General features: G+C 43.6%; 1 protein-coding gene across 3 annotated transcripts in view; it reads left to right on the forward strand.

The window, feature by feature from the left end:
• STXBP4 (syntaxin binding protein 4) overlaps nucleotides 1-18,993 on the forward strand; it is a 686,902-nt gene that overhangs the window by 270,985 nt on the left and 396,924 nt on the right. For all 3 annotated transcript variants that reach the window (XM_085617160.1, XM_085617162.1, XM_085617161.1), the window contains exon 9: nucleotides 13,171-13,286. In XM_085617160.1, coding sequence (XP_085473286.1) covers nucleotides 13,171-13,286 — 116 coding nt within the window. The remainder of the gene's footprint in view (nucleotides 1-13,170; nucleotides 13,287-18,993) is intronic.

The raw sequence follows: 18,993 nt of genomic DNA on the forward strand, positions 1-18,993 counted from the left end.
CATTCCACCCTATCAAACGCTATCTCTGTGTCTAGGAGAGTGCCACCTTCTCATCTTTGCCATTCTTCACCTGCCAATGTTAATGTGTCAGTGCTCGAAGGTGGGATGCAGAGGAGCGGTGTAGGATAAACCCCACTTGGTTCAAGTGGACCAGCAGTAGGACAAGTTTAAGGCAGTTTGTCAGAATCTTAGCCAGCAGCTTAACGTCTGTGTTAAGCAGGGTGATCGGCTGATGACTGGCAAAGTCTAAGTGATCCTTGCCTGCTTTCAGAAGTAGTGTGATCCTGACGGTAGTCATCTCAGGTAGTGGGGGTGTACCTACTAGTATATCATTGAATAGTTTGCACCGGTTTGATTCAAGGTGTCTAATTGAGCGAGAAAGAGTTTAGGCCAAATGGTCCTGTTGCTTGAGTTGTAGAGTTAAGTCTGCCAGCCCTTTTCTCTTTTGTCATAGTTCCTCTGCTTCCGGTGGAAAATAATTTTCCTGCCTGAGACGAGTAGAGTGTATTTAGTTCACTTTTGGCCTGCAGCAGGACTTGAAGATCCTGGGGCGTTCTGTGTCCTCCACTTGTATCTAGTTGTGAGTGTAAGGAGATCATCTACTAAGGCTTGTCATTGTTGACAAGGCCAAGTCCTGCATAAGTTCCCCTCTGAACCCAGCTTTAGCTTCCGTTCACACAATCTGAGTTGAGGATACGGTGTGTTCTCATCCAAGAAAGTGGCTAACATTTGGGTCAGCCTCTGTGTGCATTTTGTAATACAAAAAATTGAGTCACTACTGTTCCTCCCGTGCCTTTTTCAGCCCCAAGTCCAGTTGTACTTGCATTGTGGCATGATCTAATACTCCAATGGGTAAGATAGCAGTGTCTGTGATTTTCTGTAAGAGTTTTATCGACATTAGAATAAAGTCTAATTGTGTGCATGTCCTATGGATCCTGTAGGGAAAAGTCAGCCATGAGATCTCTAAGAAGGCCTCTACCTGTCAGATTGGACATGTGTGGTGGTTCGGAATTGTCTATGTATGGGTCAGGTGCTATGTTCCAGTCTCCCCCTCAGTAGTGTGGTTGTGCGAGGGCATTCAAGTAAGAGTCTAAAGATGCCATGTAAGTATTCTTCTTGTCTGCAACTGGGACTTATATGGAACCTATGAGGAGAGTCTGGTATTGGACAGGCAGTTTTATGAAGCTATAGTGACCCAGTGGGTCACGCCATACTTTGTGTCTTGAGTAGGAGGGATCGTCGTATCACAATTGATACACCCCCTTTCCGCAGAGAGGTAGTACAGGCCTGTTAGAATTCTGGTGCTTTCTGCTTGTGAGTGTCGTATTCCCTACCGACCCAATCGCAGTGCAACTTTGAGTTTTCCACATCAGACAGGTGTGTTTCCTGTTGCAGGGCAACACAGGGTGTGTAAGTACAAGAGTATTTTCTCCAATCTGATAAAAATGCGTTAGGCAATTGACATTGAGTGAGACTACTTTGTGCGTATTTGATGCAGAAGACATGGATATTTACCATACAGGGTGGCTGATTCCAAGGTGAGTGTGTGATGGTTTAGGGGTGCTAGCAGTACGCCAGTGGGCAATTGCTCCGTGGCCTAAGTGGTGTTAGTGTTGTGAATAAACTTTGAATGACTGAAGTGTGGACCTACCAAGGAAGGACTGGATCTTTGGGGGCAGCAGCGCATTGCTGGACGTGTATGTGTCTTACCAGTGTAACATGGGTTGGAGGTGCCGAAGGATGGTCTCGGAGGTAGGAGTGTCTCGGGGTTCCCTCTGTCTATGTCACGAGTGGTACCAGAGGTAGGGAACTGTGAAGTGTGCCTTTTGCTGTTGCAGGTTTCTCAGGGATGTCATGTCGTCAAGGTGCTTCCCAGGGTAACACATTGTGGGCAGGAGTATAGATGAATCTGTGCCACGATTTGGTCTGGGTGCTTGAACCGAGTGCATCAGAGGACAGAAAATATACAGGATAGCACATCAACATTGACATATTATAGTTTAGCAATTCCTAGGGTTGTATCGGACCCCTGGTCGACCAAATAACAGATGGAAAAGGTTATTCTTCCGGGATCAGGATCTGGAACATGCATGTCTTTAATGGGGGCAGCCGTGTGGACAGTCATTCTGGTGGCTTCAAGGGCGAGTGGGATTTATACCGTGCCATGTGCTATCGAGCTATATGCTATGAGTTGTGGTGCAACAGCCAGGGCAGGGCTTACGGTTCGATCACCGGTGGCCGCTGAGCCCAGCACCATGTGACTCTTGGCAATAGCTCGCTTAATCATCCCAACGGCACTCAGCGCCTTGAGACTATTAGGGGTGATTAGTTTGCGCTTTAAAAATACCACGTTGTTATTATTATTATTATTATTTCTTCCATTCTGCCCAATGACTGATGGCTTCCTCCAATCTGTTCCTTTCCCCTCCTTGGCGGGCATCAGAGAGTCCGACTCTTTGTGTTGGGTGATGGGGTGACTGTAAACATTGTGTCCCAGTGGTGGCTGTCTCCATGTTTGTCTCATCCAGTGAGTACAGGAATCATTACAGTTCACCCAGGTCTCACCACAAAAAGCACACTGGGGCACAGATGCTCAGAGAGCACAGATGCGCTGTTAAGTTTATGCACTCTACATCTTACTGCTAATATCAAAGTTTTAATAATTTTTAACTACGAAATATCGCTTGAAAGTGTCTGTGTTTGTGGGGTGGAGGTCAGGGGCCATTTCTACTTTTTCTCTCATGAGGTTTGGCCGAGTTCAGTGCTACTTCCTGTTTCACATTGTGACAGCTTGAGCTGCCATCTTCACTCAGGGTTCTAGTTGTCAGGTGATGTCTAACCCTACTGTAAAAAGCACACCAGGGGGCAGACGCACGCAGTGGATGTGCTGTTGGTGTGCTGAAGGGTCGTCAAAAACAAGCCCATTTGCTCCCAGCAGGGGCCATAAACTTTTCCCGGTTGCCACCATGCGACAAGTTTACACCTCTGAGAAACTTCAGCTCAAGCAGATAATGGTCTGCATGCATGCCATAGATCCCCACAAGGCACCCTTTATTTGCTAAGAATGCAGTCTTAATGTGGGGGATTTCAAACCACACTATACGAAACCCACGCCAGTAAAGAGCACTTGACACTGTCATAAGGGGCACATATATCTGCTTAACTGCAGGTGTTTGCCAAGACATAGCTCAGAGCTATTCATCTTCCTTGAAGATTAGAAACCAGAGGCTCTGTTTGTCACAGAAACATGGCTCAGAGAGAATTCAATGCCAGACATAGTGATGCCCATCCATCAGGGTTACTCTATTGTGAGGTGCGATAGAAAGGACAGAATAAGCAGCAGTGTAGCCATCATTTTAAAAGAAGAGTTGAAGGGAAGTTACTCACCAATTGACATCTCAGGAAGTGAGAGCCTGGGCAGCTTCTAAATTGATTAAAGTATTACCCGACATAGTCGCGGACTGCAGTACCAAAAAGCTAACATTATACTGTTAGGGGACTTAAAATTACACTGAGAGGAGGACAGCTATGATAATGCTACATTGTTACCTCATGACCTAGACGCTATACAACTCACACAATTTGTTAAAACACCAACACAAACTAGGTCACCCTCTTGACACTATCTTTACCAGCATCACAAATATGACCACAGATGATGCAATTCCAATACTATGGTCCGACCACTGCATAGTCCCATTCTGTCCTGACACTGCAAGGGCCACAATCAAGCAGCCCTCTACCTCAGACTCGGAAGGTGTTGATTCAAACTCAATGCTCTGTAGAGTGGGAAAGCACCCTTTCTGCCCTTGCCCCTCGATGGAGGGGGATACCCAGAAAGATTAGAGAGTTGGCTAAACAACCGCTAAAATACCCTTGCTCCCTGTAGGCATCAAAAGTCCAACCGGGCCAGTGGCCTCGCCCCATGGTTCCCACCCGAGTTGGCAGGACTAAAAAGGAAAGTCAAAAAATGGAAAGAATATGGAGAAAAGCATACGGTGAACCTAATAATGAAATCTACAGGAAAAAATATTGATATGCTATAAAACAAGCTTGACTTTCTTACTTTAGTGCAAAGTTAGAAACTGCTCCTTACTTGTCCAATGAATTGCTCAAAGTGGTAAATAGCCTTGTGAAACCACACACAAGTTCTGCAGGCCTCCCACCATCAGAAGCATGCTGAAATATGTTCGCTATTCTTTTCCTCATTTCCTCAACAATTTAAACATAATCCTTTGCTCCCTGCTAAAACAAACTCCGAACCTAGTCCGACTTCACACACAGGTTCTTCGACCTTAGCTAAATTAACCTCATTTCCTGCCTTAAGCAAATAAGTCACTGAAGAAACCCTAAAGTCCATAAAATCTGGTTCGCACTCTGTTGCAATGGTTCTAAGTAGCTGCTGATCCATGTCTGTTCTATCTCCATGGTAGCGTCTCGTGTGAGACAGTTGTACCAGGAGAACTGACACGACAGCAGCTGGAGTTGGTGGCTTTACATCTGAAGAAAATAAAGCTACTTAAACTTACCAGTGTGTCTCCTCGTAACACTGGTAACGAGCGAAGCTTTAGGGGGACAAGCTGCCATCAACTTTCCCCATTTCTTTCAACCCACGGAACAGTTTTCTTCTCCATGACGACCAGAAACGTGTGACCAGTGGAGAGGCTTCCTTCAGTCCTTCTTGTGAATGCCTGACGTCTTCCCCTGTTTTTTTGGAATCTCTGCAACCTTGGAATCGCAATCAGGCAAATTTTGGGTAGTTTTGTCCTTTTTAAATGGCTCCTGCTTGCGACGATTCTCTCATGCACTTGCTGACGTGCACAGCTTCACCAGCGTTTAGTGACGTCATAACGTGGCACACACGTAACGTAACATGCGTGCCACCATCTTGTTTTACCGTCTCCTTGGTAACGCAACAACGCGCAAGATCACGGAGCCTGTATTTTGAATAAGATTTTTCTTGTGCCATTGTATGCTCATCTGACTCAGGTACTGTGCTTACTAATTTATGCATTGCTGTCTCGTTTTTCCTTGCGTGTAAGCAACACGCTGACACACTGACTTGCAGTAATGCCTGTTGGTTACTGTATTTCCACACATACTGACTCATTTAAACTATGCTTTTTACTGAACATTATTTTCTTTTATTCGATTTGGAACACACCAGCTTATTGATTGAACTGTTGATTTTTTTCTAAACAAACATTGCAATATTCTTTGACATGACATGGCAGCCACTACGAGTCAACCTCCTCCATTTCTTTGTGAAAAAGGTCAACCTCTGTTGCCCTGGAAGAGATGGAAATTATTATTTGATTCTTATTTAGTTGCTATCGGTGGCAAAACATTTTCTGCTCACAGGAGACAAGCGATTCTGCTTTATAACCTCGGAATAGAGGGACGCAACATTTATGAGAGCATTGATGTAATCCCTGTGGGTGAAGGTAATGGTGAACCATCTGATGTGTTTGAGATTTCCATAAAAATGTTAGAGATCTATTTTGGACCACGTGTTAATTTTGTTTTGGAAAGGCACAAATTTTCATGAGAATCCAAGAAGCTAATGAAAAGGTTGGGAACTATATAGCTTCTCTAAAGGCACTTGCACGAACCTGTGAGTTTGGTGACCTCACGGACTCGTTGATTTGTGATCAGCTGGTCAGGTTCACCAACAGTCCTAGGGTGCAAGAAAAGCTATTATCTAGAAACTCTATACTCAAAAAAGCTGTAGCCATTGTTGAGGGGATGGAAATCACCTCTGGCTGGGTCAAGGAGATTAAAGCCCAGAAACCAACAACTGACGATGTTCCTATCCCCAGTAGCATTCATTCATTGACCCAAAGAGAGACACTTTTAGTTGACAATGTCTCCAGAGTTGTGCGTGGAGCCAAGCCCAAACCTTCCATGGATTTTTCCAAGATGAAGTGTTACACATGTAGTAGTAACAATCACTCCTCTAACTATCCTCAGTGCTATGCGAGGAATTTAACCTGTTACAAGTGTGGTATCAAGGGCCACTATGCCAGAGTATGCAAGTCTAGTGGCAGAGTACGCACTGTGGAAAATGTGTGCGAAAACGTTGAGACTAGTGTCACCTCTAGAACCACCATTCTGAGTGTGAGGGGTGATGGCACGGTAGATACAGACCTCATCAGTATGCCGTAATGCGAAGTAGTGATCGGAGACAAGTTGTTTGTGGTCTTGGCAGACTCTGGATCTCCGTTTACCATGTTGGGCAATGAACTTTGGGACAAGACTTTTCCTGAGAGACAACCTTTTGCGCCTGATATTAACCCAGTCAGTTATGGTGGCTCACACCTTGATGTAATAGGATATACCATGATGAAGATTCATTTAGAAGGAAGGGAGACTATTGGGAAGATCTATGTTGTCAATCGTGGAGACAACCTTCTTGGTTAGAGACATCAGAGAGACTTAGGGATAATTCTTAACCCAAATGCCCGCCACCCCTCAGAGCAGGTCACGTTAGTTGATCACAATGCAAACTCTAACAAGTTTTTGGAGGAATTTCCCCAAGTCTTCTCTGATAACCTTGGATTGCTTAAAGATTTCGAACACCGCATTGTACTTAAGCAAAGTGCTGTACCAGTGGTGCACAAGGTTTGAAAGGTCCCCAATATGATGCTAGAACCCATGAGGTATGAACTTAAGAAACTAGTTACTCTGGGTGTAATTGAAGAAATTGAATCCTCAGAATGGTTGGCCCCAGCGGTTTTGGCCCCTAAGGATGGAGGAAATAATATTAGGATGTGTGTTGACTTGAGAAGTCTGAACAGGTGCATATGGGTGGATCGTCAACCACTTCCTAATAGCTCTGAGTCCATTAACATGCTTGGTGGTGCTAAGGTTTTCAGTGTGTTAGACTTATCTTCGGCCTACCATCAGGTGCCTCTACATCCAGACTCCAAACACCTTACATCTTTCGTGAAAGCACTGGGGGCTTTCCGTTTTGTCAGGATGCCTTTTGGGTTAACCTCGGCAGCTGCCTGTTTTCAGCGCATTATGAAAGTGGTCCTGGGTGACATTCCTAACATCATGTTCTTCCAGGACGACATCTTGGTTTACGGGAAGGATGACTCGGAACATGACAGTATTTTGAGACTTGCTCTACACAAGCTGGCTGACAAGGGTTTAACTGTGAATCGTTTAAAGTGCAGAGTTAGTGTATCTTCTGTCACTTATTTGGGTCATGTCATATCTGGGGAGGGTATCCGACCGAAACTGGATCTGGCAAAAAGTATTATTGATGCCCCTGCCCCAAATGGCAAAGAACAAGTGAGGTCTTTCCTTAGCCTCGCTGAGTTTTATTCCAAATTTGTTCAAGGTTTCACCTCCATGGTTGAGCCCATCAGAGCTCTGCTATGGAAAGGAACGCACTTTGCCTGGTCACCTGAGTGTGCTGCAGCCTTTAATGCCATCAAGCAAGCAATAAGGAAAATGCCAACCCTAGGTCACTTTTGGATTCCGAAAAGAAAACTTTCCTGACCACTGATGCCAGTTTATGTGGCCTTGGGTCTGTACTTTCCCAAATAGATGCTGGTGAAAAGTTGTTGCGTTCGCCTCTAGAGCGCTCAAGAAGCCTGAGCAACAGTATTCATGCATTGAGAGGGAAGCCTTGGCCATAGTGTGGGCGGTAAAGCATTTTAAGTTTTACTTGTGGGGGTTTCCTTTCTTCGTAAGGTCAGATCACTGTCCCTTGGTTCAGGTGTTTTCTTGTGCAGAGAGTGAGAGACTTACCCCAAGACTTAAACAATGGAGCGAAGGATTAGAAGAGTACAATTTTCATGTGCAATATCTCCCTGGCTCTGCCAACAGAGCGGCAGATTGCTTATCAAGATTGCCTATTGAGTGTTGTGGAGATACTCTTGACTCTGATTCTGTTAATGAGTGGGAGCATTCTTTGGAGGAAGATCCGTTACTTCCTGTTGTGACACGTTTTGTCATTGAGGGTTGGCCTAACAACAACAAAATGGATTCTGAGCTTTTGCCCTTTTGGTCCATCAGAAATGAACTTACCCTTTGTCAGGGCCAACTTATGCATGGTGAAAGGGTAGTACCTCCTGATGCCATTAAGCCAAAGCTCATAAATCTGGCTCATGAAGGGCATTTAGGAAGAAACCTCACCAAGTCACTCCTCCCTGGAAGGTATTGATGGCTGAAAATGGATGGCCAGTTTGAAAAGGTGGTCAAAGAGTGCTGTCAGTGTGCCTCCAGTGACAAATCCAGAGTCACCAATACTGCTCCACTGTCACCTGTAGAGGTTCCGCGGGAACCTTAGGTCAAGCTTGGTTTGGACCTCATGGGGCCTTTTGAACTACTTAATCCTGCAGAGAGATTTGTGATTCTTTTGGTGGATTACTCTTCCAAGTGGGTTTCTACCAAATGTGTTAGTTCTGTCAGCACCAGAGTGGTTATTGATTTTCTTAAGGATGAATTTGCCAGTGTGGGCATTCCCAGGTTCCTCATTACAGATAATGGGGTGCAGTTCATCTCTCAGGAGATGCATGGATTTTTGAGAGACTATGGCATTATTCATCAGAGAACTGCACTCTATGCACTCCATGCCAATGGACTTGCAGAGCGCATGAACAGAGTAGTCAAGGCATGTGTGCAGAGAGAAATTGTCTTAAGAGACACTTGGTGGGCACATCGCACTGCTGTCACCAGCATTTTGCAAAAATCTACTTTCCAAGTGTTGTGTGGGAGGGTTGCATTATCCAAACTCAATCCTGGGTGGTTACCTCTCATTGAAAGTCCTATTCTGCATGAGGAAGAGGTGAGTGATAAGATCAAGTCATACCAAAATAAGTACAAGGAGAGGTTTAATTTCAAGAAATCTACCAAAACCACGACGTGGAAGGTTGCTCAGTGGGTACTTATTAAGAATCCACGGTGGCATAGGAAGGGTGTCACTGAATTTATGGGTCCATTTGTCATTACTTCTGTCAATTAGAATGTAGTTACTGTTCATAATGGTGGTAAATGGAGCATGTCTCGTCTTGTGAAGTTCCAATGTAACAAGTCTAAGTTTCCTTCATGCCCAGATGTTCTACCAAGTCCAAGTTTGCCCATGCCTAGTTTTTCTTCCTTTTTCTCCAGGGTATTGTTGTCCTCCTAAGCGTTATGAGGACTATGAAATGTATTGATTTGTCTTGTCTTGTTCCTGGACTGATTTTGTGCCATGTTGTGACAATGTATTTTGTTCTTCTTTTGTTTTCTCTTTTAGTCTCTTCTTTTCTATTCCCTCCTTTTTCTTCTGTTTTCCTGTAAAGGGAATATGTTGTAGTGGTTCTAAGTAGCTGCTGATCCATGTCTGTTCTATCTCCATGGTAGCGTCTCATGTGAGACAGTTGTACCAGGAGAACTGAAGGGACAGCAGCTGGAGTTGGTGGCTGTACATCTGAAGAAAATGAAGCTACTTAAACTTACCAGTGTGTCTCCTTATAACACACTCGATCCTGCACCCTCAGACATTCTGAGGAAAGGGGACAATGCATTCCTTTCCATCTTAACAGACATTTTAAATCATTCCCCAATGTCCCCTCTGCATGGCAACACGCTATTGTGAAACCCTTACCGAAAAAGCCCACGGCCAACCCTCTACTTGCAGGAAAGTACTGGCCAATCTCCTTACTCCTGGTAGCGAGAAAAATATGTGAGTAAACACCTCTCCTTCTATTTGTTAACGGAGGCTATTCTCCATCCCACCCAAACTAGCTGTAGACCAGGCAGCAGCACAAAGACTGCCCTTCTTTCAGCCCCAGAGGAACTCTGGTCAATCCTGGACCAAGGCAGCTCAGTAGTTATGATAATGCTAGACCTGAGCATGGTTTTGAGGATAGAGAAAGCCGGAATCTCCAAGGCTGCACTAAAATGGCTAGTAGCCTTCCTAGAAACGAGCCTCTAGGTCTGCGAAGAAGCCCTTTTACCCCGGCAATCACCCCATAAAATGCGGGATTTCACAAAGCTCCTCCCTTAGCCCCACATTATTTAATCTACATGTGCGTCTTTTGGCTGACATTGTGTGTGCACATGGCCTCGAACTTGCGTCCTGCGCAGATGACACTCAGCTTGTCATATCCCTTACTCCAGAAATAGGGAAAGCCTCTAACCAACTGATCTCCTATCTGAAACAGGTAACAGACTGGCTGTCTGCAAGTAGCCTAAAACTGAACGGTGAAAAGATGGAAGTACTAGTCTTTGGAAATAGCCTTTCCTGGTGGACTAAACTTTCTCATCCTTACCGTGTTGGAGAACTTCCCCAACCTGCTCTACCACTCAAAATCCTGGGTTTCTGGGTGGATAATAAACTCTCCATGGAAACCCAGGCCAGAAAAGTTGTCGGGACCTGCTTTGGAATTCTTAGAACTTTAAGGAAATTTGCTACATTGGCTATCACCATCCTCCAGGAGAGGTTGTGAAGGAACTGATTAACTCCCACCTAGATTATGGAAACTCCTTTTATTTGGGAAGCCCCAAGTCTGTGATATAAAGACTGCATGCTGTCCAGAATGCTGCAGCTCGGATTGTTCTAAAAAAACCAAAACACGTCAGATGCACTGGCTTTAGCAGCCCTGCACTGGATTCCGGTGCAGAAAAAGAATCCACTTTAAACCACTGTGCCTCACCCATTGTGCTAGGAGAGGCCCACCGCTCATACAGCGACTAATCAAGCCTTACATTCTCAGGAGGTCTGTGCAGTCCAGTCCCTAGGGTTACGAAGACATGGTGCTGGGGTCTTTCCTTTAGCTTTCCTTGCCCCACACTTTGGAACAAACTCCCCCATTGTCCTTGGGATGAACCATTCCGAATCCAGTTTTAGGAAACTTCTGAAAAAACTGCTCCATTTTATTCTTTGTTTCACCCCCTTTTGAGTGCATCTAGTAAACTGGCAGATGTGTTGTCTTTAGCGCTAGAGGGCCCGGATGGGTAGTTATGCACTATACAAAAACGCCAAAATGGAATAGAGAATAGGCCATCATATTCCAGGGTTTTGGTGTTATGCATGATCACCATGATGGCGGGTTCAAGAGTCCATAACTAGTTTCCAGCTTTTTAAAACTTGGTCCGTGGGCCAGGAACGGCTTCCTGAGTTGTGCAATGTTGGAACGGATTGACAGGTTGTCAGCTGCATTGTTAATAGAGGTCTCTTCCACAGGTGGCCATAGAGAGCCAGAGTGGTGGAAAGTTCTTTCTACATTGCCTCCATAGCTGACCTGATTCTGCTGGTGGGGTGGGGTGTTTTGTCTGCATTTTGGACATTTTCCCTGCTACCACCTCTGTAAATAGTAGTAGTTGCACCTGCTTGGACATGGTTCACAGTTTGTTAGGGAGGCACAAATATTCAGCTGAAAGTAACGCACTAGAACATTCCGCCTGGTGGCTGTGTTCATAGGGTGGGGACTGGAGAGATGGCTAGTTACTAAGAGTAATGCTGGGTGGAGAGGAAGAAGAAAAGGGCCTTTGGGAATGCTGGTGAGAGGTGCAGTATGGTATGACGACATCTCTACACCAGCCTTGAGAGTTTCCGGAGGCGTTTTGTCACTCTTGAGAATGCTAACCTAGGTCTGGGGCACATTGCAGTGAGTGAGGCTTGGGGAGTGTGCCTGGTGGTCTCCTTCTGTGCCGATCATGTGTGAGAGAAAGTGGCACTCACTCTATGGCCCTGGCAGATAGGTTGCAATTTGGATGCCACTATCAAGTCTGGGGGCAATAAGTGGGTGGGGGTCTCGCTCTGGTATCCGTGTCTTGTGGGCCTCAGCTCTTTCAACGGCGTTTGATAAGGCAGGGTCTAGCAAGGCGGGTACCGGGTAGTGTTCATTCTCTTCTCATATGGACAATTGTAACGATGATTGGGAGAGTGCCGATCACCACATCAACATTGAACCCCTAGAGTAAGTAAGGAATCTGTGCCGGCTGGTGGTGGGGCTGTCGGAGTCCTACTTGGCGTAAAAGGTGTCTTGCTGGGCTGGTCCAGGTGTTAGGGGCCCGCTAGTATCACAGAATGCTGCAATACAGTGTGGCCCTCCTCGGATCGCGCTGGGCAGTCTACGGACAGTGAAGTGCCCGATGCTGTGGTTTGCAGTCACACCAAATCCCAAGAGTACCCTCCATGGATGCTCCGACCTTTAAGGAATGCAGATCTGTGAGCCGATTCCTTATCAAACTCCCTCTAAATTTCCCCTTTTGTGAAAATAGGCTAAGTGGCATGACAGATCTCTTAAATGCAGTTGTGTTGTCTGTTATGTGCTATCTGGACGGTTTACACCAAGGTGGGTGATGCCTCTATACTTTCATCCTCCTTACTTCCTAGGCTTGGAATCCTTGCATCTCCTTAATGCCCGTACCTGAAATTGTGCCTAAGTAGTTTATACATGCACAAATTGTCTCTTATATGTGTTCCATTACATTGTATTTCAGCCTTTGTGGCACTGCAGCCCCAGTGTAAATTAGTGCCGTAAGATTGCTGTCTCTGTACACTTCCAAGCTCACATCCATGCTCAGCTCTTTTCCTAGTGGAGCACTATTTTGCGTCCATGCATAGTTCAATTTCAGTGATTTTCCCAATGGGACCCTCAGATTCTGCTTACTCTACTGCCTCCATTTGAAGAAACCCTTAAGCATGCAACGCAATTTGGACATGACAGTTGTTGACTCGTAGCTCAATTTGGGCTTAACACAAAGGACACCGCCCTTCTGGCTCGAAGCTTCTAATTATCCTCAACATAGCTCACCTTCCAGAAAACCCACTAGATAGCTGTTGGCTTGTTTGTAGAATTGCACCACCTTTGCTCCATCTATGGTCACTGACCTGCATCTTCAGTTGCCATGGGAATGCTGGCAGGGCTGAAGACCCTTTCACTTGCTTAATAAGAACATAAATGTATGAAGTGTGGCTGCCTCTTCCATGGAAACAGGAGAGTGGTTCTTATTATTCCCTGCAGCAAGTGTGCTGCCATGGGTTACCATCCAATCTCGGCTTTTAATGCACTGAGTGCAAGAGAGTTCAGGAGAGCTTCTAAAAAGATACAATATTGTTGGTTGAAAAAATGTTGCATATTTTCTATAATGGGACAACAATGGCTTATCTATTTAAGTCTATATTTGTTGTTTATTTTTTAAAAAGCATATTAATATTGTGTTCTCCAGACTTTGTGAAGGCTGCCCGCAGTGTATTCCACTTGCAGCTGGACGAAGCAGGACTGAGCCCTGGACCGACGTCTGCCGCCCATGAAATGAGTAATTTGCTGGAGCCTACATCTCAGGTGAAGTTTTTTCTATGCATTGAAAGTTCTATATTGCACTTTAGGCGTCATTTTGACTGTTGATGGAGGATGTTCGACACCACTATGTATTCTGCACGGTCAATTTGAAGCACAATTAAGTTTTCTGTAATGCCATATCTAAAGCTTTTAATCTTGGACATGAATTCAGCATCCTATTTATTTTCTCGCACACACTAAAGAAATCATTGTCTAGTTTTACTTTTTAAATCCTTTGAAGAACCTAAGCCCTTCCTGATATTTGCCTTACTGAACATTCATCTTGTGCCCCTGGTAAGTTGAGAAGGGAAAGAGCAGTAAAGTACAATCATATTTACTGGCTCTTTATGAGTGTTATATAGCGCTAGCTAGAGCACTTTACAAGTTATGTGGTATAAACGTTAATCGTGGAAATATAAGGCATTTAATTAAGGTATTTCATGAAATTCGTGTACATTTATGAGGCAGTAGAAATGTGGCTCCAAGAACAGAAACATATTTTATGTTTGGCTACACCACACTAAACAGATAGGAGCTCGGTTTATGTGAATATACTCATTGTCTTAGTGTCTGCGTGGAGGGTGAAATGCCAGCATCATAACCATATGGAAACCTAGGGTCTCAAGGTTGCAGTGTGGCATCAAGCTGAGTGTACATTTGCCCAAGTTCCTAATCTAGAATCGAAAATGAGGCAAAATAGCAGTCCTAGGTTCTAGTTTCAGAGACTCGTCCATGGCATAACTGCCTCAAGTCTTGAAGTAGTAGAAAGTGAAAAGGTTCTTCTGCATAGGCAGACCCTTTCTGCCTTGCTGAAGGGGAGTAGCAAAATGGTCTTTAAACGGAGAAAAGCACAGAAAGAGCCATCCTGCTCATAAACTAAAGTGCTTTTGTCTATATTAATTAATACATTTTGAACTTTACAAGTCATTTTAGCTCTTGGCAGGCAGTAGAATAAACTATTATGTTGCACTATATAAAAAACACTATTTAAACATAACAGTTATTATTATATTAATTATTCCTTCCTTACTCTTGATAGTTCAAATTTTTATTTAACTTTAAGTTCAGGCCCTCCTCAACTACAGCAAGTAGCTGTACGAGTTGTTGTTGAATTATTCCACCCATTGCTAGTAGCTTTAGGCCCATCAATTCCTGTATCTCCACTGTTCGAACCAGGTCTGGTGACTTAGTGGACTATGCATCCAATGTAGGGACCTGTGTTTGACCTCATGGTCACAGGTTTGAATCTCTGTGGATCCACTCAGCCGTTCAGGCTTCGGAGGTTGATAAAATGAGTACCATTGAGCTCGGTAACAATAAGCATCTTTTATATTCAGTGCATAGATACCCTCCTGGGTGAATATGTATTTTACTTTTACAGATGTTTATGTTAATGTTCAGATTTCCAGCACCTGGCTCAGACCAAGTTCCTGGCCTATTCCTCAATCTTCCAGAGGCTCATCAGTGAGGCAGCTAATCCATTCTCTCAAACACCTGCTTTCAAGAGATTGAAGTTGGCTGACCCAGATAGTGTCCCAGTACTGACGTTGATTGTACCTGTGCCTACAAGAACTTTCTTCCAGGAGACATTTTCAGTCCTAGCAAACGCGCTTTTGAATCAATGTTATGAAGGCACTGGCCTGCAATGGAAAATAAGGTATGGTGACTGTGTCCACTTAACCACCAAAATATTTTCAACAAATTGAGGATCGTGTACTCAAGCAGTCTCAAGAGTTTTAGAAAAAGCCTAGTTACAAGCTAGCAATCTCGGTCTCTTGACAAGAAGGGCAGGGCCCCCGATCGTGAAAACCGTTATTATGTCTTGGGCACCTCTTTCTCAGTCTGTATTTGTGTGGCACGGTCCCTGAAGATTAAGGCATTGTCCTCCCATATGACAAGAAGGCCACATTTATTGAGAAAAATATAAAGAATAAAGTTCCAACCTGGTTGTCTCACTTATGCAAGCTAATGTCGATGCATTCATGGTGCATTTTGGTTCTTGTGCATGCATTTGCCTGCTCTCTAGTGCACATGTCAATACTGTAAAGACTGCTGGCTTTCAGCTCCAATCTCCATCATTCTGCCAGCTAATTAACTGCACCCAAAGTATTGTGCTACAGACTGGATGGTGGCAGATACACCACCACTCTTTCAGTGCATCCAGTCACCCTTTCAGTCAGTAGGAAATCATAGTCGCTTGCGCACCTTTACAAGTACTGGATAATTGGCCAATATCTCGTTCCATACAGGGATTTGTAGGCTTACACTTATACTTAAATTAAGAAAGGTTAAGGTAGAAGTTTACAAAAGTACATGTCCGCACCTCATTGCTCATCCACAAGGTTTTTCAAAAAACATGCCCTTTATATGTACCACACCTAATTAACTACTGTATAGGAGAAATGTAATTCAAATGGATGATCTAGGATTTCACAAGTTTAACTTTAAAAAAAACCCAAAAAAATGTAGCTTCATTTATTGCGACCTCGACCCAGTGGTATCGGAACGCTTTAAATAAGCACAAATTGCATTTCAGACGGACACATTAATTTTTTGTAGGCAACAGAGATTAAGTGATATGCCAAGAATCCCAGGATGTTGAGCGTCCCTGCCGAGAATCAAACCCGGTTCCCCAGGTTTGAGGTCGACAGCTCTAACAATTAGGCCACATCCTCTCCCTAGTAATGTCCTCTTCTGTGTGTACACTCATGTTTTCCTGCCCTAAGTGTCTGACTTCGTGCATCTGATATCATGGTTTTTGATTTTGGCCCAAGCCTCGCGCTAATCTAGTGTATGCAAAGAGAGCTAGGCTTGTTTCTTGACATGAGTGAGATCCCTGGCCTGTCCTAGACCTGTACGGATGTGGTAAGAGTGTCCTTATTTCACTGACTGTAGACCACTATCCTTGCCATCAGTATAGCACATACAGCAATGGTGGCAGTGTACTGTCTTTTATGAATCCATATTTGTAACCAGACCAAACTTACCTATGACGAGGAACGAATTGTCACCAGTTGATATACCTAAATTCACCATCAGGAATGCATCATATCATGGCGACAACACGAACATCTGGCCTCGGCCACTAGCGTTACCCTTGGCAGAATCATCAATGCCTTCAAACTACCTTCCATAGCATACAGTTTCTGTCTTCTTGTCCTGTGTCCAAACAAAAGTTCTGAGTTGGAGTATAGCAGGTTTGAAATTCAAACTTGAGGACAAAGACTGTATCATGTATGTTCAATCGAGCACAATCTGCTGTTTCCCAGAGACTGAATGGCTTTTCCTCATATAGCTACAAAGCAGAGGCAGACTAAAAGGAGGCTTAACGTTTTTAGTTTCCCTAGGCCTAGGCTCAGTAGGCCAGGTATATTCTCAAGTTAGTGATGATATTCAGTTGTTGCAGATCACTCATGAAATGTGAAACTTAGATATAATTAACATATATATGCTTCCTGGGCATCCAATATAATGTTATGCACAATTACAGAACTTAGATAATTTTATTAGTGGACTTCATTCTGACCCACTGGCACTGGCAGTCTACATATTCTAGCATTCTTTCTCATATCATAATGATGTGTGGGAACTAATACACAAAACCTCATGCCTTGTGGATTTAAACCTATTCAAAGAAAAAATAGGAAGTGTTATATCATACCCTTACTTTCGAATATTGGACAAATTAGTTTCTCTTATATGAAGCAATGATTTATGCCCGTTTAATGTGTGCATGATGTCTGAATCTCCTGTGCAATGTACATTTCGCTCTGGCAATCAAGGGAGCCTTCTTGATTATATGTTTATAAATTTGGAATCTTGGCAGCTAGTTGATGACTTTCAAGATCAGAGGTGGATTGAAAGTGATCACGATCCATTGATAACCAATTTCAGACTTCTCTCATGGTGCTCCAGACAAGCAAACAACCCCTTGAGTCCTAACAAATCATAATCTGCTTGTTACAACAAACCAGAAAACCATTGCTTAGCAAAATAATAACATCAGGAACAATGTCATAAGCGGACCTACAATCACTGCAGTCTCAAATGCAAAGAATATCTAGAAATTGGAGATGATGTGATGAAGAGATAATCGAGAAGCTCGAAATTTAATAGAGACAACTCGTAGGATAGGTACCTCTTGATCCACCTCATCACACAGCCCCATAAATAATTATATTGCATTGAAGATTGACTGGTTTGATGTGGGGTGTCGTAAGTTAAAGCAGTTGTTAGGAACTACCTTGAAATGCATACAACTAAAATCATTAATGGTGGAGTTTAGGTGCCTCATGAAACATAAGAGAAAATGTCTTCACATAAAACCAAGCATGGCAGTTCCTCAGAGTTTCATTAAGGAATTATGGGAGCTAGTTAGATGGGGCAGTGTGAGAAATCTAGACACCTGTCTTTCATTTTCTTCCTGATATAATTATTTCTTAACTTGACACAATCCAACTTGCTTGAACACTTTAGCATCCGTGCAAAATCTAGACCCCATCTTCGATGAATTTTATCAGTGGGGCAGCTCAATTAATCTTTTCAGTACAGCACCAGCTACCATCATAGAATTTACAGAAGGCAAGTCTAAGCAGCCATTCTGAGTCTAACACTGCATAAGGCCCTTCGCTTTGATGGAGTATGGGCTGACACTTTTTGATCTAACCTATCAGTATTGGTACCCATCTTACCTATTGCCTATAATGATAATTGTCTTCAGGGGAAGGTCGCTGTGTCTTGGAGGGCAGCAATTATTATATTACATCACATCGCAAAAAAGGTTCATGGAATAATCCTGCCAGCAACCAACCCATTTGTTTGCTCAACTGAGTTTGGAAGCTCTATGACAAACTGCTACTTACCTCTCTGGGCCATGAACAATGAGATCATTTTATCATCAGAAGCCAGCTTTAGAAAAGGCCAAAGCTGAATGATCAGGCAATGAGATTGTACAAAATGAACCTGAAATGCACATATATAAGGAACTCAAGCTTATACTTGACATTCACTGACCTTAAAACAGCATTTGATTCTGTCGATCAACAGTTGTTGTGGTGACTTGAGATGACTAAAGAAACTGGTGTCTGCAATAAAACTCATTTATGAGGATAACTTGCATCAGTTAAATATGGATCAAGAGGCGAGACAACTCCATGTTTAGCAATAAACGGTGTTTGACAAGGATGTCTCTCTGCTCCAGCCTTGTTTAATACCTTCAACAATGATATGCCCAAATTCATGCTTGCTTTGAATCTAGATGTAGCAATCTCTGGTGGGCATAAAACCTTGATTTTGCTATTTTCCTATTACACAGTTCTTCTGTCTCACACTGAAATTGTAATGTAAAAACTCCTTAGAGATTTGAGGATTATTACAGAACAAATAACCCCTTGATCAACTCTACAAAAACAAGTATATGACTCTCAAATTACAGACACAACCCAAGGAACACATTTAAAATGTATGGGACGCTGCAGGACCGTGTGTATTATTATGATTATTTGGAGCTCAGATTTGATGCAAAAATGTCTTGGTACCATTACTTACAGAAAAGTGAGGTAATCTTGAGTCAATATGCCAACTCTTTCCTAAGATTTTCAAATAATTATGGCTGCAGATTAATTGTGCTTGCTCTCAAGGCATATCGAGCAAATGCCTTCGCAGTAGGGATCTATGGGTATGAATTATGGGGGCACAAGAACGCTGCTGA

The sequence above is a fragment of the Triturus cristatus genome, chromosome 7, assembly GCF_964204655.1.
Source record: "Triturus cristatus chromosome 7, aTriCri1.1, whole genome shotgun sequence".
Lineage (NCBI taxonomy): Eukaryota > Metazoa > Chordata > Amphibia > Caudata > Salamandridae > Triturus > Triturus cristatus.